Source organism: Panthera pardus, unplaced genomic scaffold (genome assembly GCF_024362965.1).
Source record: "Panthera pardus isolate Hobbes unplaced genomic scaffold, ASM2436296v1 HiC_scaffold_1, whole genome shotgun sequence".
Taxonomy (NCBI): domain Eukaryota; kingdom Metazoa; phylum Chordata; class Mammalia; order Carnivora; family Felidae; genus Panthera; species Panthera pardus.
Genome location: NW_026526654.1, coordinates 3,695,193 through 3,721,512, shown reverse-complemented (window position 1 = coordinate 3,721,512; position 26,320 = coordinate 3,695,193). Strand labels below are relative to the sequence as shown.

General features: G+C 36.9%; 2 protein-coding genes and 1 pseudogene across 2 annotated transcripts; all 3 read left to right on the top strand.

Annotated features, from left to right (window-relative positions):
- Positions 1-11,209: 11,209 nt before the first annotated feature.
- Positions 11,210-12,157, top strand: LOC109259541 (olfactory receptor 14A16-like). The gene has a single exon (XM_019437141.2). It carries the CDS (start codon positions 11,210-11,212, stop codon positions 12,155-12,157), a length of 948 nt encoding a protein of 315 aa, XP_019292686.2.
- A 9,198-nt stretch (positions 12,158-21,355) lies between these two features.
- On the top strand, positions 21,356-22,306 carry LOC109259542 (olfactory receptor 14K1-like). The gene has a single exon (XM_019437142.2). The coding sequence runs from the start codon at positions 21,356-21,358 to the stop codon at positions 22,304-22,306; it is 951 nt and encodes a 316-aa protein (XP_019292687.2).
- A 1,864-nt stretch (positions 22,307-24,170) lies between these two features.
- LOC109259543 (guanine nucleotide-binding protein G(i) subunit alpha-2-like) lies at positions 24,171-25,231 on the top strand (annotated as a pseudogene).
- Positions 25,232-26,320: the final 1,089 nt, after the last annotated feature.

Here is a 26,320-nt window from a genome sequence, read left to right as displayed (position 1 = left end):
TACCAACATTTTATTTCTTTAATTCCCCTTTCACATCGTTTGTTTTGATATTGAAATATATATTGTTTTTTTTAATATATGAAATTTATTGTCAAATTTGTTTCCATACAACACCCAGTGCTTATTCCAAAAGGTGCCCTCCTCAATACCCATCACCCACCCTCCCCTCCCTCCCACCCCCCATCAACCCTCAGTTTGTTCTCAGTTTTTAACAGTCTCTTATGCTTTGGCTCTCTCCCACTCTAACCTCTTTTTTTTTTTTTTTCTTCCCCTCCCCCATGGGTTTCTGTTAAGTTTCTCAGGATCCACATAAGAGTGAAACCATATGGTATCTGTCTTTCTCTGTATGGCTTATTTCACTTAGCATCACACTCTCCAGTTCCATCCACGTTGCTACAAAAGGCCATATTTCGTTCTTTCTCATTGCCACGTACTACTCCATTGTGTATATAAACCACAATTTCTTTATCCATTCATCAGTTGATGGACATTTAGGCTCTTTCCACAATTTGGCTATTGTTGAGAGTGCTGCTATAAACATCGGGGTACAAGTGCCCCTATGCATCAGTACTCCTGTATCCCTTGGGTAAATTCCTAGCAGTGCTATTGCTGGGTCATAGGGTAGGTCTATTTTTAATTTTCTGAGGAACCTCCACACTGCTTTCCAGAGAGGCTGCACCAATTTGCATTCCCAGCAACAGTGCAAGAGGGTTCCCGTTTCTCCACATCCTCTCCAGCATCTATAGTCTCCTGATTTGTTCATTTTGGCCACTCTGACTGGCGTGAGGTGATATCTGAGTGTGGTTTTGATTTGTATTTCCCTGATAAGGAGCGACGTTGAACATCTTTTCATGTGCCTGTTGGCCATCCGGATGTCTTCTTTCGAGAAGTGTCTATTCATGTTTTCTGCCCATTTCTTCACTGGGTTATTTGTTTTTTGGGTGTGGAGTTTGGTGAGCTCTTTATAGATTTTGGATACTAGCCCTTTGTCCGATGTGTCATTTGCAAATATCTTTTCCCATTCCGTTGGTTGCCTTTTAGTTTTGTTGGTTGTTTCCTTTGCTGTGCAGAAGCTTTTTATCTTCATAAGGTCCCAGTAATTCATTTTTGCTTTTAATTCCCTTGCCTTTGGGGATGTGTCGAGTAAGATATTGCTACGGCTGAGGTCAGAGAGGTCCTTTCCAGCTTTCTCCTCTAAGGTTTTGATGGTTTCCTGTCTCACATTCAGGTCCTTTATCCATTTTGAGTTTGTTTGTGTGAATGGTGTGAGAAAGTGGTCTAGTTTCAACCTTCTGCATGTTGCTGTCCAGTTCTCCCAGCACCATTTGTTAAAGAGACTGTCTTTTTTCCATTGGATGTTCTTTCCTGCTTTGTCAAAGATGAGTTGGCCATACATTTGCGGGTCTAGTTCTGGGGTTTCTATTCTATTCCATTGGTCTATGTGTCTGTTTTTGTGCCAATACCATGCTGTCTTGATGATGACAGCTTTGTAGTAGAGGCTCAAGTCTGGGATTGTGATGCCTCCTGCTTTGGTCTTCTTCTTCAAAATTACTTTGGCTATTCGGGGCCTTTTGTGGTTCCATATGAATTTTAGGATTGCTTGTTCTAGTTTCGAGAAGAATGCTGGTGCAATTTTGATTGGGATTGCATTGAATGTGTAGATAGCTTTGGGTAGTATTGACATTTTGACAATATTTGTTCTTCCAATCCATGAGCAGGGAATGTCTTTCCATTTCTTTATATCTTCTTCAATTTCCTTCATAAGCTTTCTATAGTTTTCAGCATACAGATCTTTTACATCTTTGGTTACATTTATTCCTAGGATTTTATGCTTCTTGGTGCAATTGTGAATGATATGAGTTTCTTTGTCTTTCTGTTGCTTCATTGTTAGTGTATAAGAATGCAACGGATTTCTGTACATTGATTTTGTATCCTGAAACTTTGCTAAACTCATGTATCAGTTCTAGCAGACTTTTGGTGGAGTCTATCGGATTTTCCATGTATAATATCATGTCATCTGCAAAAAGCGAAAGCTTGACTTCATCTTTGCCAATTTTGATGCCTTTGATTTCCTTTTGTTGTCTGATTGCTGATGCTAGAACTTCCAGCACTATAGTAAACAACAGTGGTGAGAGTGGACATCCCTGTTGTTTTCCTGATCTCAGGGAAAAAGCTCTCAGTTTTTCCCCATTGAGGATGATGTTAGCTGTGGGCTTTTCATAAATGGCTTTTATGATCTTTAAGTATGTTCCTTCTATCCCGACTTTCTCAAGGGTTTTTATTAAGAAAGGGTGCTGGATTTTGTCAAAGGCCTTTTCTGCATCAATTGACAGGATCATATGGTTCTTCTCTTTTTTTTTATTAATGTGATGTATTACGTTGATCGATTTGCGAATGTTGAACCAGCCCTGCATCCCAGGAATGAATCCCACTTGATCATGGTGAATAATGCTTTTTATATGCCGTTGAATTCGATTTGCTAGTATCTTGTTGAGAATTTTTGCATCCATATTCATCAGGGCTATTGGCCTGTAGTTTTCTTTTTTTACTGGGTCTCTGTCTGGTTTAGGAATCCAAGTAATACTGGCTTCATAGAATGAGTCTGGAAGTTTTCCTTTCCTTTCTATTTCTTGGAATAGCTTGAGAAGGATAGGTATTATCTCTGCTTTAAACGTCTGGTAGAACTCCCCTGGGAAGCCATCTGGTCGTGGACTCTTATTTGTTGAGAGATTTTCCATAACCGATTCAATTTCTTTGCTGGTTATGGGTCTGTTCAAGCTTTCTATTTCCTCCTGATTGAGTTTTGGAGGCGTGTGGGTGTTTAGGAATTTGTCCATTTCTTCCAGGTTGTCCAGTTTGTTGGCATATAATTTTTCATAGTATTCCCTGATAATTGTTTGTGTCTCTGAGGGATTGGTTGTAATAATTCTATTTTCTTTCATGATTTTATCTATTTGGGTCATCTCCCATCACTTTTTGAGAAGCCTGGCTAGAGGGTTATCAATTTTGTTTATTTTTTCAAAGAACCAACTCTTGGTTTCGTTGATCTGCTCTACAGTTTTTTTAGATTCTATATTGTTTATTTCTGCTCTGATCTTTATGATTTCTCTTCTTCTGCTGGGTTTAGGCTGCCTTTGCTGTTCTGCTTCTATTTCCTTTAGGTGTGCTGTTAGATTTTGTATTTGGGATTTTTCTTGTTTCTTGAGATAGGCCTGGATTACAATGTATTTTCCTCTCAGGACTGCCTTCGCTGCATCCCAAAGCGTTTGGATTGTTGTATTTTCATTTTCGTTTGTTTCCATATATTTCTTAATTTCTTCTCTAATTGCCTGGTTGACCCACTCATTCTTTAGTAGGGTGTTCTTTAACCTCCATGCTTGTGGAGGTTTTCCAGACTTTTTCCTGTGGTTGATTTCAAGCTTCATAGCATTATGGTCTGAAAGTATACATGGTATAATTTCAATTCTTGTAAACTTATGAAGCGCTGTTTTGTGACCCAGTATATGATGTATATTGGAGAATGTTCCATGTGCACTGGAGAAGAAAGTATATTCTGTTGCTTTGGGATGCAGAGTTCTAAATATATCTGTCAAGTCCATCTGATCCAATGTATCATTCAGGACCCTTGTTTCTTTATTGACCGTGTGTCTAGATGATCTATCCATTTCTGTAAGTGGGGTGTTAAAGTCCCCTGCAATTACCACATTCTTATCAATAAGGTTGCTTATGTTTGTGAGTAATTGTTTTATATATTTGGGGGCTCTGGTATTCGGCGCATAGACATTTAAAATTGTTAGCTCTTCCTGATGGATAGACCCTGTAATTATTATATAATGCCCTTCTTCATCTCTTGTTACAGCCTTTAATTTAAAGTCTAGTTTGTCTGATATAAGTATGGCTACTCCAGCTTTCTTTTGGCTTCCAGGAGCATGATAAATAGTTCTCCATCCCCTCACTCTCAATCTAAAGGTGTCCTCAGATCTAAAATGAGTCTCTTGTAGACAGCAAATACATGGGTCTTGTTTTTTCATCCATTCTGATACCCTATGTCTTTTGGTTGGCGCATTCAATCCATTTACATTCAATGTTATTATAGAAAGATATGGGTTTAGAGTCACTGTGATGTCTGTATGTTTTATGCTTGTAGTGATGTCTCTGGTACTTTGTCTCACAGGATCCCCCTTAGGATCTCTTGTAGGGCTGGTTTAGTGGTGACAAATTCCTTCAGTTTTTGTTTTTTTGGGAAGACCTTTATCTCTCCTTCTATTCTAAAAGACAGACTTGCTGGATAAAGGATTCTCGGCTGCATATTTTTTCTGTTTAGCACACTGAAGATATCGTGCCAATCCTTTCTGGCCTGCCAAGTTTCAAAAGAGAGATCAGTCACGCATCTTATAGGTCTCTCTTTATATGTGAGGGCACGTTTATCCCTTGCTGCTTTCAGAATTTTCTCTTTATCCTTGTATTTTGCCAGTTTCACTATGATATGTCATGCAGAAGATCGATTCAAGTTATGTCTGAAGGGAGTTCTCTGTGCCTCTTGGATTTCAATGCCTTTTTCCTTCCCCAGATCAGGGAAGTTCTCAGCTATTATTTCTTCAAGTGCACCTTCAGCACCTTTCCCTCTCTCTTCCTCCTCTGGGATACCAATTATGCGTATATTATTTCTTTTTAGTGTATCACTTAGTTCTCTAATTTTCCCCTCATACTCCTGGATTTTTTTATCTCTCTTTCTCTCAGCTTCCTCTTTTTCCATAACTTTATCTTCTAGTTCACCTATTTTCTCCTCTGCCTCTTCAATCCGAGCCGTCATTGTTTCCATTTTGTTTTGCATTTTGTTTAAAGCGCTTTTCAGCTCCTCGTGACTGTTCCTTAGTCCCTTGATCTCTGTAGCAAGAGATTCTCTGCTGTCCTCTATATTGTTTTCAAGCCAAGCGATTAATTTTATGACTATTATTCTAAATTCACTTTTGTTATATTATTTAAATCCTTTTTGATCAGTTCATTAGCTGTTGTTATTCCCTGGAGATTCTTCTGAGGGGAATTCTTCCGTTTGGTCATTTTGGATAGTCCCCTGGAGTGGTGAGGACCTGCAGGGCACTTCCCCTGTGCTGTGGTGTATAACTGGAGTTGGTGGGCGGGGCCACAGTGCAACCTGATGTCTGCCCCCAGCCCACAGCTGGGGCACAGTCAGACTGGTGTGTACTTTCTCTTCCCCTCTCCTAAGGGTGGGATTCACTTTGGGGTGGCATGGCCCTTCTGGGCTACTTGCACACTGCCAGGCTTGTGGTGCTGGGGATCTGGTGTATTAGCTGGGGTGGGTAGGCAAGGTGCAGGGGGGCAGGAGGGGCAGGCTTAGCTCACTTCTCCTTAAGTGATCCACTTCAGGAGGAGCCCTGTGGCAGCGGGAGGGAGTCAGATCTGCTGCCAGAGGTTTGGCTCCAAAGAAGCACAGATTTGGGTGTTTTCAAGGAGCGAGCAAGTTCCCTGGCAGGAACTGGTTCCCTTTGGGATTTTGGCTGGGGGATGGGTAGGGGAGATGGCGCTGGTGAGCGCCTTTGTTCCCCGCCAAGCTGAGCTCTGTTGTCTGGGGGCTCAGCAACTCTCCCTCCCTTTGTCCTGCAGCCTTCCCGCTTTCTGAGCAAAGCTGTTAACTTATGACCTCCCAGACGGTAAGTCACGCTTGCTGTCGGAACACTGTCTGTCCGGCCCCTCCACTTATGCCAGCCAGACTAGGGGGCTCTGCTTGGCCGGGGAGCCGCCCCTCCTCCCCGGCTCCCTCCCGCCAGTCTGTGGAGCGCACACCGCCTCGCCGCCCTTCCTACCCTCTTCATTGGGCCTCTTGTCTCCACTTGGCTCCGGAGACTCCGTTCTGCTAATCTTCTGGCGGTTTTCTGGGTTATTTAGGCAGGTGTAGGTGGAATCTAAGTGATCAGCAGTATGCGCGGTGAGCCCAGCGTCCTCCGACGCCGCCATCTTCCCTCTCTCTCTCCGAAATATATATTGTTTTATATTGTGTGTCCATTAACACATTATTGTAGCTATTGTTATTTTAATAGTTTTGCCCTCTAACCTTTATATGAAAGCTAAGTGATTAACTCACAACCATATTACAGTATTAGAGAATGATGCATCAAACTATATACTTACCTTTATGAATGTGTTATATATTTTCATGTATTAGTGTTTTTTATAATAATTTAAGCTTGTAGAACTCATTTTAACATTTATTTTAATTCAGATTTAATGTTAAACTACTTCTGCTTTTGTTTGTTTGGGAAATTATTTTTCCTCAATTCTGAAGAACAACTGTTATAGGCAAAGAATACTTGGTTGGATCTTTCTTTCTTTCTTTCTTTCTTTCTTTCTTTCTTTCTTTTCCTCTTTCTGTCTTTAATTTCTTTCATTTTTGTTTCTTTCTTTCCTTCAATATATCACCCTACCTCTCCTGGCCTGTATTGTTTCTTTCTTTTTCTTTTCTTTTTTTTAAGTTTATTTGTTGTGTGTGAGAGAGAGAGAGAGAGAGAGAGAGAGAGAGAGAACAATGGGGGAAGAGGCAGAGAAAGAGAGAGAGTGAGAGAAGGCAAGAGGGAGAGAGAATCCCAAGCAGGCTCTACACCACCAGCGCAGAGCCAGATGTAGGGCTTGAACTCACAAACTGCAAGATCATGACCTGAGCTGAAGTTAGGAGGTTAGCAGACTGAGCCACAGGGGCCCCTTTGGCCTGTATTTTTACTTCTGATAGATTATTTGATAATCTATCTGATAAATACACTGATAGATTATTTGTTACCTTGTATGTGAGGAATTTCTTTCTTTTTATAAAATTATGTTTTTGTCTTTGTTTTATATAGTTTAACTATAAATCTTGGGCACCATGAGCTTTAATAACTTGGATGTCCATCCACTCTCTGGATTTAGGACATTTTCAGTTATTATTACTTTAAATACACTTTCTTACACTTTCTTCTTCTGGGGCTTCTGTAGTGCATGTGTGCATGTGTGTGTGTGTGTGTGTGTATGTGTGTGTACACACATATATTTCCTTGATGATATTCCCTAATTGTGTTAGTTTTCTTTTTTAATTTTTTTATTAAAATTCTTTAATTTTATTTATTTTTGACAGAGACAGAGTGTGACCATGAGCTGAGGAGGTGCAGAGAGAGAGAAGGAGACACAGAATCCAAAGCAGGCTCCAGGCTCCAAGCTGTCAGCACAGAGCCTGATGTGGGGCGCGAACTCACAAACTGAGATCATGACTTGTGCTAAAGTTAGAGACTTAACTGACTGAGCCACCCAGGTGCCCAATTGTGTTAGTTTTCTTTACTCTTTTTCATTCTTTTTGTGTGTTTGTTCACCTCTGACTGGTTAATGTTATATGACCTGTCTTCAAGTTTGCAGTACCTTTTTTTCTTTGTTTGTTTGATCAAATCTATTCTTGATTTTTCTGTTGCAATTTTTCAAAATTTCATTTACTTATTCTCCAGAGCTCCAGAATTTTCATCAGGTTCATTTTTATGATTTCCCTCTCTTGAATTCTATTTTTTTTTCTTTATTGTTTTCTGTCTCTGTTGATTTGTTGTAGTTCTCACTGAGCTTCTTTATAATAGATATTTTGAATTATTTAGGAGGCAAACTAGAATTCTTTCTCTTGAGGGGACCAATTACTAGAAAATCATTATATTCCTTGGTGGTATATTTAATGGATTTTTCAAATTCCTTCAAGTCTTATATTACTGTCTTGCACTTGAAAAAGTAGTCACCTCCTCTAGTCTTTAATGGATGGCATCAAGCAAGAACTATCATCCGTCAGACCTACTAGGTATTCAGGTTTTTCCAAACCTCTTTCTTCTATATACAGACTCCACACTTCCTGTTTCCTTTTTGGAGGAATCAAGATATTATGCCTTCTCTTCCACCTGCCAAGTGAGATAAGTGCTGGAAACCTCTTATTTGTTTTCCCTATTGTAATGCTGGATGTTTAAGTTTATGTACTCATTCTAATCCTACAGATTTGGGTCACCTTTATATACATGTTCACTCACTGTCTGCAAACTCATTCTTTTTGTTTGTTTGTTTGTTTCCCTCTGAGAAATGCACAGGGACTTGGCCATAAGGCAGGATGTGTGTGTGTGAATGAAGCATGCAGAGCATGGAGGGTACCCATGAACCATTGGAAGATATGCATGTGTAATGTAACAAATGGCTCCTGTGTGTGCTTCATGATGGAGTCTTTGAAATGGCTAATAGGATCCATCTACTTCTGATGCATTCTGGTCTTTCTCACCATTTCAGGCCTGTCCCCACCTCTCACTTTGGAAATCACCTCAGTATTGTGCATGGTCTCTTTGGCAGTTTCCCACATAATGTAGAGATAGGAGTGCTTATTCACATGCTCTTACTTCCCTCTTTGGAAGACATTTTAAAGCAAGCAGATCTCTCTTGACATGGATCTGTGCTGCCATAGGAAAATGGTGACATGGGTAGAGTGAAATATTCCCTTTCCGTCTTCAATGCATTCAGTCATGGACACTTTGCTATAATGGTTTGCTTGAGCTTTGGTACTGGACTCCTGGACTCAAGCAAAGACATTCTTATCCATAGGTAATTGTCAAACCTGGTGCTTTTGGGGGGTAAAATGTTATAAAACTCCAATTCCATGATTTGGTAACATCAGTCAAATTGTATAAGACTTGAAAATAAATTGTATATAGTAGCCAAGAGTTAAGTGGGAAAAAAATGACATTTTACTTACCTTTTAAAAAATGTTTATTTATTTAATTTGAGGGCTTAACAGGTAGAAAGGGAGAGAGAGACTCTCAAGCAGGCTACGTGCTGTCAGCACTTAGCCTGGCAAGGGGCTTGATTTCATGAACCGGGAGTGCCAAAATCAAGTCAGACACTTACCCAACTGAACCACCCAGGCTCCCTGATATTTTACTTAATTACTGTACATACATTGGTAAATTTGGAATTGGGAATAATTTTGACTTTTATGAAGAATTATGAGTTTAGTTATGCAATTAATCAATTTTAAATTGTAATAGTATTCTATGTGCTTCTTAAAAATGTTTTAAAAAGTCGGTAAAAAAAAACCTAGTAAGATCTTACTTATATCAATATATATGCCTTTTGCATTTGTGTATTCCAAATACACAGGAAACTGCAAAAAAAGAGTACAGATAACATACCTGATATTTCCCCCCAAGGAAATAAAATACAGCAGAGATTTAAAAAAAAAGGGAATTTAAGTTTCTCCATCATCTTATATCTTACATATTTTATATGGTGTAAGGAATGATGTCCTGCTTATGACAAATATTTTAAAAAATCAAATAGTTAGCAAAATAAAAAGAAAGAGTCAATCACTTTTGTTCAAATATGAGTTTATAGGGGCACCTGAGTGACTCAGTGAGTTAAGCGTCCGACTTGGCTCAGGTCATGATCTCATGGTTCACGAGTTTGAGCCCTAAGTTGGGCTCTGTGCTGACAGTTCAAGCCTGGAGCCTGCTTGGGATTCTGAGTCTGCCTTTCCCTGTGCCCCTCCCCTTCTCCCATTCTCTCTCTCTCTTTCTCTCTCTCTTTCACTCTGTCTCTCTCTCTCTCAAAAATAAACATTAAAAATTTTTAAAAATATTAGTTTATGAACTGAAATCAATCCATTACCTGACAAAGTAAAGTTTCACAAAGGTCTATTAACAGTATTCTTGTTACTAATTAGAAGGTTTCATGGTATGCAGCCTTACTGGGGGAAAAAAAATCTCAATGTGGACCTAATTGCTTGCACTTCCAACTTCATATTTAGAGCATATGGTTAATGCAGTTAATTAGCTCTCATTCTAGTTAGTCAATTGTAAATACACACAAAAATCTAAGACCCATATAAGTGCCCACTGAATCTGTGTTCCAGTGGAGAGGAGACTGTCATTCAGCAATGCACTGGAAACCAGAGCAATAGCAACATTTAAACAGAAATTTTTACCTGTTGGACTAAAGATCCAGCTTTCAACTTTGATTCATAAGTGAGAAAGTGTACTTTGTTAGCTTCATTTTTCTCTTTAAGGTCCACAGTGTCTTAAATAATTGACTCCTAAAATTAGGGAAACTGGATTTGTATTAGGTAAGTGAATTTCTTTCAAACCTCTATGCATTCATTATAAGCATCCCAATGTAATTCCAGCTCTGTTGATATGTCTAAGTAGGTAAGTTTATTTCACCATTTACATTCCACTTTCCTTCATGAAAATAAGATAGTATTGTATTTTAATTTTGTTTATTAGCTGCCTAGTAGTCATGTGCCCTTATTGAAGGAAAATACATAATTCATAATATATAAATACTTTTTGGATTTTATTGACTTCAAATAAATCTTACATATTTTCTTCTTAAAGTCTTGGTATGAATGTAGTGATTTTATTGTGACCATGATTACACTCAAAATGTATATTATTGTCACAGTCTCTATCATTGTCACAGAAAAATATACAAAGATAATATTCAGCTCTACCCATCTCTTCCCTCCTTATTTACCTATGCTGTAATAGGATAGAGATAAGTAGAGAAATAACCTCCCCATTATTCATACTGAGTCGTCAAAGCATAAGAGAGACTGTTAGTTATAGAGGACAATCTGAGCTTTCTTGGAGAGAAGGTAGGAGGAGGATGGGCTAGAAGGGAGATGGTCATAACAGAGGGCACTTGTTGTGATGAACATTGGGTGTTATATGTAAGGGTGAATCACTAAATTGCACTCCTGAAACTAATACTACACTGTATGTTAACTAACTAGATCTTAAATACAAACTTGAAGCATAAATAAACCAGAAATATACCAAGAACACAGTTCACAATGAACTAAAGCAAATTTCCAAGAATGGGTAAAGAAATTACCCATTTCATTCCAAATTTTCCTCCTACTTTTAACCTATTTCATCAAGGTAAAAAAAAATCCCTCATCTATGGATGTCTGAGGTAATATTTTCTATTTTATGCATAAATTTTAGGATCTCACGTGATAAAAATTCCTCATCTGACTAAATGACTGTCTTAATATAATACTTTCTCTATTCATTGAAGAAATTATAGTCTGCAAGATCTGCTTTACCTCAGAATAACTTCACATTAAACTAAAAACAGAACCAACAAAAAGAGACAGATTCTGAAGATGACAAGAATTTTTTTTCTTATGTTTCCAGATAAAAGAATCATCATGCCTGAGAAACTAACAAATGTGACCCTAGTAACACAATTTTTGCTCCTGGGACTTCCCGATAATGAGGTGCTTCAGAGACTGTATGCCACATTCTTCTTGCTGATATACCTGGAAGCACTGATGGGCAACTTGCTCATTATCACAATCACTACCATTGACCAGCATTTCCAATCCCCTATGTATTTCTTCCTGAAAAATCTGTCCTTGATTGATATCTGTTATATTTCTGTCACTGTCCCCAAATCCATCATGAACTCTCTGAACAACAGTCATTCCATCTCCTTTGTGGGATGTGCCTCACAGGTTTTTCTTGTTGTTTTCTTTGCTGGCACAGAGTTTGCCCTCCTTCTAGTGATGTCCTATGACCGTTATGCTGCCATCTGCTGTCCCCTGCACTATGAGGCCATCATGAGTAGAGGTACCTGTGTGCAGATGGTGACAGCATCATGGTTTAGTGGGTGTGTCTATGGATCCATTCATGCTGCAGGTACATTCTCTGTCCATTTCTGTGGGCCAAACATGGTGCATCAATTTTTCTGTGATATTCCAGCATTGCTTACTCTTGCTTGTTCGGGGGAGCAAAGTCTAGAATATATGTTTATTATTGTTAGTTGTTGTTTTGCTTTTGTATGTTTTATTTTAATGGTTGCTTCCTATGTTTATATTATTTCCACAGTTCTAAGAATTCCTTCTTCACAAGGCAGGTTTAAAACCTTCTCCACCTGCATGCCCCATCTAACTGTGGTAGCCTTGTTCCTCTTTTCTGGATGTATTGCATATTTAGGTTCAACCTCAAAATCCCCATCATCACTGAACCTCTTTATGTCTGTGTTATATTCTCTGTTACCTCCCAGCCTGAATCCTGTCATTTACAGCCTGAGAAACAGGGACATGAAAGTGGCACTTGGAAAATTTTTGGGTGAGAAAATGATACCAAATATATAAATATGCAAAATGTCAATGTCTCTGATACCTATTAACTTCAAATTATTACCTACCTTCAAATTGTTATCAATAATAATGATCTGGTAGCATCAAACTATTGGTTTGTACATGTAATTCAATAATCACAAATAAATATATTTCCAATACAAATTCAAATAATTTCAAAATATCTGGTTAATACAAATTGTTGTAAAGTTATTAGATATCCATTGTATCATTGGTACTGCTCCACAGGATGCTGCATTTACATGGTTACATGGGTCTGAATGTTGGTGGAGTGTCTTAGCAATTTCTAACTCAGGGGAAATGTTTCAATCTCTGAGTTCACATCAATAGGCCCCTGGTATAACGTAACATTGTTTTTCATTTCAGATTTAACCCAATCAGCCCTGGGTTAATTCTCACTTGGGAATATTTTATGATAATTTCAAATTTTACACAATTTAGTATAGTCACAGGTTGCAATTTTTTTTTCTAACTTACTCTTGCAGTAGTTATGGAAAACCAGTAATACCAAATTTGTTATATTTTTTTCCTTTCTTTGTATTGGCAAGAATAATATTACAAGCTCATTTTAACTGATTTATTCAATTAGTCTCACAATATTAGACTTGCAAATATTACAATTATAACAGACTTTGAAAAATTTTGTAAGTATAGTATAATGTTAGCTGGTGTCAGTGAGAGTCACATAATGACATTTTTTAAAGTACTGAAATTGGTTTGTAAAGGAGACGATATTCATTATGCAATCCAAACAGAAAAAAATAGTATGTTAATCTCACATATCCAGTAACAGGATAATTTAAAAAAACAACACGTTTTATTCCTACACTTATTCTTTATACATTTATTTTTGAACTTTTTATGTTTCACATAAATTTATGTAGAAATTTAAATTTGTATAGCAAGAAATTGAAAGTAAAGTTTAATTTACTTTCTAAATTTTAGTATGTTTGTTTTCACTTATTTCTTAGTTTATTTCTTTTTATGCTTGTTTTTTAACATTAAATTTCTTATTATTTTTTTAACATTTATTTATTGTTGAGAGACAGAGACAGATAATGAACAGGGGAGGGAAGGGTAGAGAGAGAGGGAGACAGAATCTGAAGCAGTCTCCAGACTCTAAGCTATCAGCACAGAGCCTGATGTGGGGCTCAAACCCACAAACCGATCATGACCTGAATCGAAGTCGGATGCTTAACCGACGTAGCGACCCAGGCGCTCCTAATTTCTTATTATTTTAAATGTACTTCTGGTTAACTTATGTGTATGAATACCTTTGAATAAAAAAAACAATTTACTTTTAAACTATCTTAGCTTTTATTCCATTATCTCTCCCTTCATGTCCCCCTACTATCTTCACACTCTTGACCTTCTATATGTCTTCTTTCTGTCCATCTCATTTACCTCATATTTATTTTTCTTCTTTCTTAAAAATTTTTCCAGATTTGTCATCAATTATAGCATAATTTCTTTATTATTTGGTTGTTTTCTTCTCTGGCATCTCACTAGTTTTTACCCATAAGTTTCTTCCTTATGTTTCCTCTTTGTGATAATATTGGAGGTGATGTGATGCTAGTTTATTCTAGTCTTGGAACAGAGAACTTGATGACGAGGATGAGATTTCTGAGTATATCTAAGTTATACATGTGAATTTGCCAATTATTTCCTTTATTTCTGCATAAACATTCTGAAAGATAACTACTACTGACTTTTATACAAAAAATTGGAATCAATAAATGGTAAGAAATGAATCTTAAGTCGGTTAGCCAATAATTAACACTATAACCATCTAAACTTAACAAAGAAACTATTCTGTATTAGCTAAAGACATATTTTGATATTATTCTCCAATAGTGGGTATTATTTTCCAATATTCTCCAGTGGTTTTTGCAAGTTTTTAAAAATATTTGTATATTACTGTAAATCAACATTTATCTGAACCCTGTAATAAACATATAGCTGCTAACATTTGTTGTCATCATTGTACAAAAGTGTTATTGTTTTTCATTGATATAAAATGGATAGAAAAAAATGTAGTTAATACATATATTGAAAACACATATACAATACAATACATATATTGGGGAACATTCAGACTGTTTTCCATAATAGGTGTTGGAATTTACATGCCTTTCAATAACATACAAGGATCTACTATTCTCTACAGTCTCACCACACTTATTTTCAACTTTCATTTTGATAAAAGGCAAATAATGTGTATCATGTGACATATAGTGATTTCAGTTTCTATATCTTTGATTATTAGTGATATTCAGCACCTTTTTATATACTTGATGACCATTTATATGTCTTCCTTAGAGGAATGACTTTTATGTCTTTTGCCAGTTTTTAATGGATTTAAAAATTGTTTGCTGATGATTTTTATATACTTTTATTTATAAATCTATATTTCACATGTTTATTTGCATTTACATATGTTTAATTAATTAAATGTAGGTATATATTTTAATATATATTTATATATATCCATATTTAGTTAAAACATTTGAATTATATGATTTTTAAATGTTTTTACATGTTAACACCTTATCCAAAATATGATTTACAAATAATTTCTCCCATGTCACAAACAACTAAAGGTTTTTAATTTGATGCAGTATCATTTGTTGATTTTTGCAATTGTTGCTTGTGCTTTTGGTCATAGCTGAAAAATCTTTGCCAAGACTGATATCAAAGAGCTTTTTTCCATATGTTTCGTCTAGTTACTTACTCTTTCAAGTCAACTTATAATCCATTTGGGGTTAACTTTCATGTGTGGTGTAATACAACATCTAATTTCATTCTTTTTTTAAAAGTTTTATTGAAATCCCAGCTAGTTAACATACAGTGTAATATAAGTTTCAGGTGTACAATCAAGTGATTCAACACTTCCATACAACACCCAGTGCTCATCACAAGTAGTTCACTCCTTAATCCCCATCCTCTATTAACCCATCTCTCCATCCCACTCCCATCCTGTAACCATAGCTTGTTCTCCATAGTTAAGACTCTGTTTCTTGGTTGCCTTATCTCTCTCTTTTTCCATTTGCTCCTTTGTTTTGTTTCCTAAGTTCCATATATTAGTGAAAATGTATGGTATATTAGCATAACACTCTAGTTCCATCCACATTATTGAAAATGGCAAGGTTTCTTTCTTTTTGATGGATGAGTAATAGTGTCTTTTATATATTTATACCACCTCTTCTTAATCCATTCATCAGTTGATGGACATTTGGGCTTTTTCCATAGTTTGGCTACTGTTGATAGTGCTGCTATAAACATCGGAGTGCATCTGCCCCTTCAAATCTGTATTTTCATATTCTATTGGTACAGGGTAGTGTGACTGCTGGGTGGTAGGATAGTTGTATTTTCAACTTTTTGAGAAACTTCTTTGCTGTTTCCCAGAGTGGCTGCACCAGTGTGCATTTCCATCAACAGTATAAGAGGGTTCCCCTTTCTCTGCATCCTTACCAACATCGGCTGTTGTTTGAGTTGTTAATTTTAGCCATTCTGGCAGGTGTGAGGTGGTATCTCATCATGGTTTTGATTTGTATTTCCTTAATAATGAGTCACGCTGAGCATCTTTTCATGTGTCTGTGAGCCTTCTGGATGTCTTCTTTGGAAAAGTGTCATTTATGTCTTCTGCCCATTTCCCATTTCTTCACTGGGTTATTTGGCTTTTGGGTGTTGAGTTTGATAAGTTCTTTATATGTTTTGGATATTAACAATTGATCAGATATGTCATTTGGAAATATCTTCTCCCCTTATGTAGCCTGTTTTGATGATTTTTTCTTCCTCTGCTGGACAGAACGTGTGTGTGTGTGTGTGTGTGTGTGTGTGTGTGTGTGAACTTCCAATAGTTTATTTATGCTTTTGTTTCCCTTGCCTCTGGGGATGTGTCTAGTAAGAAATTGCTACAGTTGAGGTTAAAGAGGTTGCTGTCTGTGTTCTTCTCTTGGATTTTCATGGTAAATATTTTAAATGAAAGCAGATTTTACAAACTTGGGAAAAACAATACACAGTGCTATAAATATAAATAACAAAACAATTAAAACCAAATTTATTTGCACCCTCAAATATATATACCAGATCAATATTCAGCTTGTTATATAATTTAGAACATATATTTTCATTCTCTCTTGATTTAAATCTAACATTAAATATAGTGCACTGGGCTCTATCCCCTGTTTTTCCTATTTGAAGAGGCCTGATAAGATATTTCTAATGATACACCTGGGACAAGATGACAGCTCAAAAGCAAGACTGTGAGGTGTCAGATATTCATGCCAGGGCTACATCCCATGATTACTCCTGGTGGAAATGTTTCACACAGAAATGTACTCATAGTATTTAAGGGAAAATAGCTTCTCTGCAAGACCATAGTTTCCCCAAATGGTCGCATATAACAAATTGAAAAGAATTTTATGTTCTTTGAAACTATGAGTGGAAAACCTCAGACAAGATGAACTTCATTAATTTCCCTCTCATACCATGGATAGCAGAAGAGCTGAAAGAAAAAGAAGATTTTGGTAATCAACATAACACTAGAATTTTGAATCACAGCAGGTGAGCATAAACATTGGGGATTCACAAATTTTTAGGAGCATAAATGGGTTAAAAAAAAAAGCCTCCATGGGCTACTTTTGACCAGAAAGGTGCAAAAATGCCTTTCTCTTTGAAAAAGTTCATTTCAAACAAATAGCTGATATATGTAAGTAGCATGACATATACAAATGTTTATATACATTTCCTATTAAGTATTCATTTTAATTGCTTGAAGAATCCCCCCCTTAAAATGGCCAGAATTAAATAGGAGGCCAAGATAGCAAAGATCACAGTCTTTGTCTAGACAGCATATCTATGAGGTGTTATGTCTGATTCAGGCTCTGTGAAAATGATGATTCCAATGGAAATTATTAGGAATCAAAGATATGTATTGCCTTCTTTTACCATGGACATGAAACTAAATTTGAACCATATTTATAATATCACAGAGAAAATCTCACTAAACATTCTCTATGAAATCTTAGACCTAAAAAAAAATGACACTAACTGTTCAATGATATTTCATAAAGAATAAAAACATATTGAGTCAAAACAAATCTACATAGCAAAAGGAATCCTCTCTTTCACTTTTTATAAGTGTGAATCTGAACAAATTTTTAAAGCTCCCTAAGCTTGTCTTATCTTGTACAATATGGTGATAACACCAATTCTTAACTGAGGGTGTTGCTGTGGCATTCAAATTGGAATGAAATATAATATTCAAAATTATTAAGATAGTGCTTGCTACACACTTGAATTTCATCAATATATTATGAACTGTAAACAATAAACCCAGGTTAAAGATGAAAGTTTCACAGGAAACATGAATCCAATCTCTCTATTTTGTAGTGGAAAGGAGAAGGGCCAGACAGTAAAAATCAAATGTCCTCAATAAGAAAATATGTTAATTACAGTGCTTAATGGAAAAATGTCTTCTTTGGTCTTCTGTCATTTTTACCATCCTGTCTCCACATTTTCCTTTAACTTTTGTCAATGCATTTAGTTTTTAGTCATTTCCAGTAAATTGCTTTTAGTTTTGTCATTTCCAGAAGGGTGAAAAATAGGATATTGAAAGAAGACTTAGACAAATGATTCTTTTTCTACATCACAAAAATTTATATTCTAAATGTGTCCTCTCAGGGGTGCCTGGGTCGCTCAGTTGGTTAAGCATCTGACTCTATCTTGGCTCAGGTCATGATCTCACAGTTTGTGAGTTTGATCCCTTATTCAGGCTCAGGGCTGAGAGTGCAGAGCCTGCTTGGGATTCTCTGTCTCCCTCTCTCTCTCTTCCCCTCCGCCACCCATGCACTTTCTCTCTCTCCTCTCTCTCTCCCTCTCTTTCTCAAATAAATAAATAAACTTAATTTTTTTTAAATGTGTCCTCTCAGAAGATAGTTACTTGGAAAAATATAAATACAACAGTGAAAAGTTCTGAGTTTTATGGGAATAAGTAATTCCAAAAAAATATATCCAATGATTTTATTAGTAAAGATATAATAAAAACCTACTGTATCTTCTTGCATATTTTGGGAAAATTTGCTAACCTTTTACTCAACAGTGCAATCTGGCTGGGAAAGAAAGTCACTCTAACATAGCAGTGAGATTTTTTTTAGGTTTCACTGCTTCCTAATTGCCAAACACCAAAGCAGACAAGATTCCTTCCATCTCAACTTCTTATACTTTTTTCACGGGAATCATCCATAAAAGTATCAGGTTAAAATGGTCCTTACACCAAATTCTACATTCATGATGAATGCAGTCACTATATTTTTATGATATGCCTCAATAAAAGAAAAATTAAAAAAAATTGTAGTCCTTACATGAGGAAATAAATTATAAATTACCTTGATAGTCTTATGGGTTTGAAATACAAATTAATTTTCTAACATTCATATTGATGTCACACTTTTAATATGAACCATCTAAGGGTGCTACTGTATTATCTAGAATATTTGTTTACTAATGGGAGAGAGAGAGAGAACCAAACCTTAAAAATCTCTTAAGGATAGAGAACAAAGTTAATGGAGGGAAGTGGTTGGGGAATGGGCTAAAGCGGTGATAGGTATTAAGGAGGGTACTTCTTGTGATGAGCACTGGATGTTATAAAAACAAAAATACTGTAGTCCTTACACTAGGAGATAAATTACACATTACATTGATAGCTTTCTTAGTTTGAATTACACATTAATTTTCTAAAATTCATATTGATGCCACCCATGTAATATGAGCCTTTTAAAGGTGCTACTGTATTATCTAGAATAGTTGTTTACTCCTCTCTTTCAAGAATCTGTGAAAGCTTGACATATCAAATAGAATTCAGTTGAGATCCTCTTTCTTTTTTTAAACATTAGTAAAAAAGAATATATATGTGTATATATATGTGTGTGTGTGTATATAGATAGATAGATAGATAGATATACATGTATGTATACCACAACTTTTCATCCATTTGTCAGTTGGACATTTGGACTGTTTCCATAATCTGGTTATCACTTATAGCGCTGTTATAAATATTGGGGTGAATGTGCCCCTTTGAATTGGTATTTTTGTATCCTTTTAATAAATGCCTATAAGTCAGAGAAAGACAAATATCATATGATTTCACTCACATGTGGAATTTAAGAAACAAAAACGGATAAACATAAGGGAAGGGAAAGAAAACTAAGATAAAAAAAAGAGAAGGAGGGGCGCCTGGGTGGCTCAGTTGGTTAAGCGTCCGACTTCGGCTCAGGTCACGATCTCACCGTTTGTGAGTTCGAGCCCCACGTGGGGCTCTGTGCTCACAGCTCAGAGCCTGGAGCCTGTTTCCAATTCTGTGTCTCCCTCTCTCTCTGCCCCATCCCCACTCATGCTCTGTCTCTCTCTGCCTTAAAAATAAATAAAATATTTTTTTTAAAAAAAGAGAGAAGGAGGCAAACCATAAGAGACATTAAGTACAGAGATAAACTAAGGGTTGCTGTAGGGGAGGTGGGGGACAGGTTAAATGGGTGATGGGCATTAAGGAAGACACTTTTTGGATGAGCACTGGGTGTCATGTGTAAGAGATGAATCACTGGCTTTTACTCCTGCAGAAGTAGTAACACTATATGTTAACTAACTTGAATTTAAATAATTTAAAAACTTAGTAACAAGTAGATATTTTGTAGAAAGCCACAAGGGGTCTACAGCTCAATTTCTTGTATGTTAATAAATAGTTCCAAGCTTTTTCCATTTAATTATTCAGTATTGCTTTTAGTTTTTTTACTTTTGTTTTATTTTTTTAATTTATTTTTGACTAAAAGAGACACAGAGCATGAGCAGGAGACTGGCAGAGAATGATGGAAACAGAGAATCCCAAGCAGGCTCTAGGCTCCAAGCTGTCAACACAGAGCCTGAAATGGGGCTTGAACTCATGAACCGTGAGATCATGACCTGAGCCAAAGTCAGCCGCCCAACAGACTGAGCCACCCAGGTGCCCCTGTGTTGTTTTTATAAAATATTTCCTACATTGTATTTTTCTCAGATACTAAATAACCTATCATTAAAGGAAATATTTTTGCCAGGGATGTTATTCATCGTTACTCTGTTTCTATTTATCATATTCACTTTTATTTCAACCGCTTTTTCTGTAAAGTGTGCTACCATTTTGATGATAAAAAACATTGGATAAACATCCTGGGAATGAGTGTCTGCAAGATTGTGAGTGTTCATGAACACATGTGGTTGAGTAGATGTATAAGCAGCCAGTGAGTTGGGAGAGGTAGACCTTCCCCCATATTCCATATCCTTCTCCCACATTACATCTATCACTACTATTGCTTATTTCATGGTAATGACACAACTCCATATTTATTAATTTCCTGTTCACATTTGCATTTTCTTTATACCATAAATCTCATTGTTTTTCATTTATTTGTTTTTTTTTAAACGTTTATTTTTTATTTTGATAGACAGATTGCACACAGGTGCAAGTGGAGAAGGGATAGAGAGAGAAGGAGAGAATCCCAAGCAGGCTCCATGCTGTCAATGCAGACTAGATGTGGGGCTCAATCTCACCAACGATGAGATCATGACTTGAGCTGAAATCAAGAGTCAGACACTTAAATGACTGAGCTACTCAAGCACCCCTCATTTTTTACCATGTAGTGTGATGTATTTTATCATAAAATTAAATACAAAATGTTTTCTTACTTTTTGGGGTGATAAAGGTAATGTGTAAAAGCATGTGCTTTTACAATAATATTCATTGATTACCTTCTATTGCCTGAAATGCTTTAAAAATGATTCTGTTGTAGTAAAGGCTTTGTTTAGCATATTGAACTAATAATTCAGGATATATTTTATAAAGATACATGTTTCATCAGCCAATTTATGAAGTCCCATAAATGAAAGCAATTTTCCTATTCTTTCTTCTTATTCTTCCTGATCTGCTCACTTAACCTATTACAAATTCAGACACATACTAAAAGTGGCAGATTGAGGAGGTCGTAAACCTTGACATGCATGTAGGAAGACCGAAAATGTACATGACTTATAACACAAAACAGATGAATTCTTACAGGAATCAAAAACAGTATTGGAAAGGAGGAAGGCTTAGCATGTACCTGATGTTGTGTCTTTACTCTCCTTTGTGTCATATAGAGTGAGGATGTGCATAGAGTGGAAAACATGGCCAACCACTCAGCAGTGATGGAATTCTTCCTCATGGAAGTCTCTGCCACCAGGGAGCTCCAGATTATACATGGCTTTCTGTTTTTGCTTATTTACTTGGTAACTCTTATGGGAAATCTTCTCATTTTTGTCCTAATCACTCTGGATCAGTATCTTCATACTCCCATGTACTTCTTCCTGAAGAACTTATCACTTTTTGATGCCTGCCTTATTTCAATTACAGTTCCAAAATGTATTATGAGCACTTTATGCCATGAGAATACCATTTCTTTCTCAGGATGCATATTACAAGTGTTGTTGGTGATTCACTTTGCTGGGTCTGAGCTTTTCATTCTAACAGCCATGTCCTATGACCGCTATGTGGCCATCTGTCGTCCACTGCACTATAATATCATCATGAACAGGAGAGTCTGTATGGGGATGACAGTCACCTCCTGGCTTCTTGGGAGTATCTTTGGGGTCTTATACTCATCTGGCACTTTCTCTTTATCTTTTTGTGGCTCTAGAAATCTTCCTCAGTTTTTCTGTGATGTCCCCTCCCTACTGAAGTTTTCTTGCTCAAAGACTCATATCACCATTGATATTAGTGAGGCAATTGGGGTTATGTATGCACTTTTCTGTTTGGTGTCCATTGGATTTTCATATATTTGCATTTTCAATACAGTGTTGAGAATACCATCATCACAAAGGTGGTCAAAAACCTTTTCCACTTGTACCCCCCATCTCATAGTTGTAACAACATTTATCGTAACAGGTACCATGGCCTATCTAAAGCCAGTCCCTGATTCCCCACATCTTGTGGATTTCTTGGTGTCTGTATTCTATTCTGTATTGCCTCCATCTTTGAACCCCATCATCTACAGCCTAAGGAACAAGGAAATTAAGGAAGCTCTGAGGAAGTTTCTGTGGAAAGTAAGTCATTGTAGACTCTATGGAGAAAAACAATAGAACTAGTATCTATAAAGCCAAAGTCCATTTTTTTATTTTTTATTTTATTTTTTTTTAATTTTTTTTTTTTAACGTTTATTTATTTTTGAGACAGAGAGAAACAGAGCATGAATGGGGGAGGGTCAGAGAGAGAGGGAGACACAGAATCAGAAGCAGGCTCCAGGCTCTGAGCTGTCAGCACAGAGCCCGACGTGGGGCTCGAACTCACGGACCGTGAGATCATGACCTGAGCCGAAGTCGGACGCTTAACCGACCAAGCCACCCAGGCGCCCCAAAAGTCCATTTTTTTAATCTTTTGGCTTCTTATAATCTAATGTGGACCTCAATATCTATACAATAAAATATTCACCTTATTTAAAAGTGCTAGGATAAAGTTGACATGTTTATGCTTATGAATAAACAGTCATTATCTCAGAACCTCCAAGAGTGCATATTTATTACCTAGAATTTGTGCATGCAAATTAAGCTTTATAGACATATGACAGTTTTTCAAGTGGCTTACTAAAGATGTCCATGTACCAATTTTTTTAAACTTAATATAGTACTTTACGTGGCACAAGGAACTCTGTGGATGTAATTCAACTAAGGAGTATTAGTTAAAGTGTTTATCCTGGACCACCTAAGGGGTCCTAATCTAATCATAAACTGTTAAAGGCGGAACTTCTCAAAGCTTTGTTAGAAGGAGATGTGTTTATGAAGAGTGGTCTTCCCTTATTGGCTTCGAATATGGAAGGTGGTCATGAGCCCAGATATAGACAGAGGCAGCCTCAAGACTAGAAAATGCAAGGAACAGATAGTTCAGTGGAGACCCAAGAAAATAATGCAACCATACCAGCTGCTCCTGCACTTTAGCCCCCTGTGTGATTGGTGTTGGATTTCTAAATTACAGCACTTTACAGGCACCTGGGTGGCTCAGTTGGGAAAGCATCCAACTCTTGGTTTTGGCACAGGTCATGATCTATAGTTCTGACTGTGCAGAGCCTACTTGAGATTGTTTCTCTCTCCCTCTCTCTCTACCCCTCCTGCAAGCTCTGTCTCTCACTCTCTCAAAATTAAAAAATAAAAAACATAAACTTAAAAAATTAAAAATAATAAAATAAAATAATACATGTATGTGATGATAAAACACAGAGTTTGTGATAATTTGTTACAGCAGCAACAAAAATTTAACAAATGCATTGAATACTTGTCTGTATAAAATCACTTAAATCAGAATTTGTTCAGAATAAGTATACAGACTATGAAACTAAAAGTTTTAATTAAAGTTAAAACATATTGAAAAGAACAAAAACGTATCAATATGTTCATAATTTTGAGGAATAATTTAGATTTTATCCCTTTATCTGCTAATTTTTATACACTATTTTTATTTTATATGGAATATATTAGTGTATTTATCCACTATTATAAATAAATAAAGTGTATTTTTTTTTAGAGAGAGAGAGGGAGCAGGGGAGGGGCCAAGTGACAGGGACAGAGGATCTGAGGTGGGCTCTGCACTCACAGCCACAAGCTCCCTGCAGGCTCAAAGCCACAAAATGTGAGATTATGACCTGAGGAAGAGTTGGCTGCCCAACCTGCTGAGCCCCCAGGTGCCCCTAAAATAAACTATTTTTAATATTTAATGTTAGTATTCTGAGATTGGATTTTTAATATCTCATTTGAATAGATTTAATTTTTATTACTTTTTATTTTATTATTTTTTTAATTAATTGTGATTCTTCAAATAGTCATGTCTTTAATTCCCATGTGACTGTAGTTTTTGAGACTCGATATATAAAGATTGGATACTGACAACCAAAGCACTGTGGAAGGTTGGCAGTGGGAGTGGAATGTATCAGTGGGGCTTGGCAGGGGATAGGAAATGGGTTGCTGCATGAGTGCCCAGGACAGGACAGGGGCTCAGGGCTCTAAGATGATCTACAAAACCTGTTGGGTGATGGTGAGAAGGTGATACGGGAGGTGAAGCTGCTACTTTTGGGTGCTGAGGAGTCAGGGAAGAGCATCACTGTCAAGCAAAGGAAGAACATCCAGGAAGCTGGCAGTCCCAGGCAGTCCTCTACAGCATCACCATCCAACCCATCATGGCCACTGTCAAAGCCATAGACTATCTGAAGATAGAATTTGCTGGCCCTTCCTGTACACATGACGCCAGGCAGCTGTTTTCACTGTCCTGAACTGCTGAGGGCAGGGGGTGCTTCTTGAGGGTCTGCCCAGTGTCATCCACAGGCTTAGGTCTGACCCTGGCCTGCAAGTAGGCTCTGGCTGCTGGCTGGAGTGCCAGCTCCACCGCTCTGCTGCTTTTGACCTCACTGCCCTGGGGAGCATCACACGGAGTAACTACATCCCCACAGAGCAGGATGTGCCATGGTCTCAAGAGAAGACCACTGGCATCGTGGAGACACACCTCACCTTCAGGGACTTACCCTCAAGATATTTGATGTGGGCAGTCCGCGGTCTGAATCAAAGAAGTGGATCCACTGCTTTGAGAGTGTCACAGCCATCATCTCCTGCATAACCTTGGGCACGCATTGCCTGTGTTAGCAGAGGATGAGGAGATGCACCACATGCACCAGAACATGAAGCTCTTTGACAATGACTTCTCCAACAACCAGTGGTCCACTGGTCCACTATCCTTGTCCTCAACAAGAATAACTTGTTTGAGCAGATCACCCACACCCCAATACCACCTGTTTCCCTGAGTACAGAGGGGCCAAGAAATATGACCAGGTAGCCAGCCACATCCAAGGTAAGTCTGAGACCCTGCACAAGAGCAAGGATACCGCGGAGATCTACATGCACTTCACCTGTGCCAACCACACCAAGAACTTGTGGTTCCTGTTTAAAGCTGTCTCCCACATCATCATCAGGAACAACCTGAATGTGACCGCAGGCCACATTAATACACTGTTGGTTAGAATGTGAATTCATAGAGTCATAATGGAAAACAGTATGGAAGTTTCTCAAAAAAAAAAAAAATAGAACCACTGTAAAATCCAGCAATGTCACATTTAAGCATTTATGCAATGTAATATAATCATCATTTTGAAGTGATATATGTACTCTAATGTTTATTGCAGCATTATTTACAATACAATACAATTGCAATGACGTGGATGGAGCTAGAGTGTATTACACCTGGCAAAATAAGTCAGTCAGCCAGAGAAAGAAATGGTTTCACTCATATGTGGAATTTAAGAAACAAAAAAGATGAATATAGAGGAAGGAAGAAAAAGAGAGAGAGGGATGCAAACTATAAGAGACTCTTAACTATAGAGAATAAACTATGAGTTGCTGGAAATTAAGTGGGGGATGGGCTAAATGGGTGATGGGTATTAAGGAGGGCACTCTATGTGATGTGATGAGCACAGGTGTTATATGTAAGTGGTGAATCACTAAATTCTACTGCTGAAACCAATATTATACTTTATGTTAACTTTATGTTAAAATTTAAATAAAAACTTGAAATAATAAAAAGGAAATTTTCTGAGATCTTTAATTTTTGTGGCAAAAAAAGATAATTATGTGAGTTAATATGTTAATTCTTATAATCACTTCACAGTGTATATGTGTATAAAATCATCACATTGTACACTTTAGTTATATTCAATTTTATTCATCAATTATACTTTATAATAATAGAAAAATAAAATGTAAAAAAATAAATATTTACAAGTTTGGTAGATTGCAGGATTACTCCTCAAAGAGAGATCTTCTCAATAGATATGACTTTGAATTTTACTTGCCTTGAATCCCTGCAAATCTATATTATAAGTATTAGAGGTATACTTTTGCTAATTAGAACAGTATTTTTTCTGTCTCCTAGCTCTTTATCCATTTATATATTTCACTTCTAAAACCTTCATGAAGAATGTGTCACTGCAGACATTTGATTTTTAAACCACTTTAAGATACCTACAACTATTTGAAATTAAGGAAACAAATAGAATCAAAGTGGAATCCCTACTTGTATTCATGGACTGCTGAGGATTAGCAGCATGAGCTGCTGTAGGA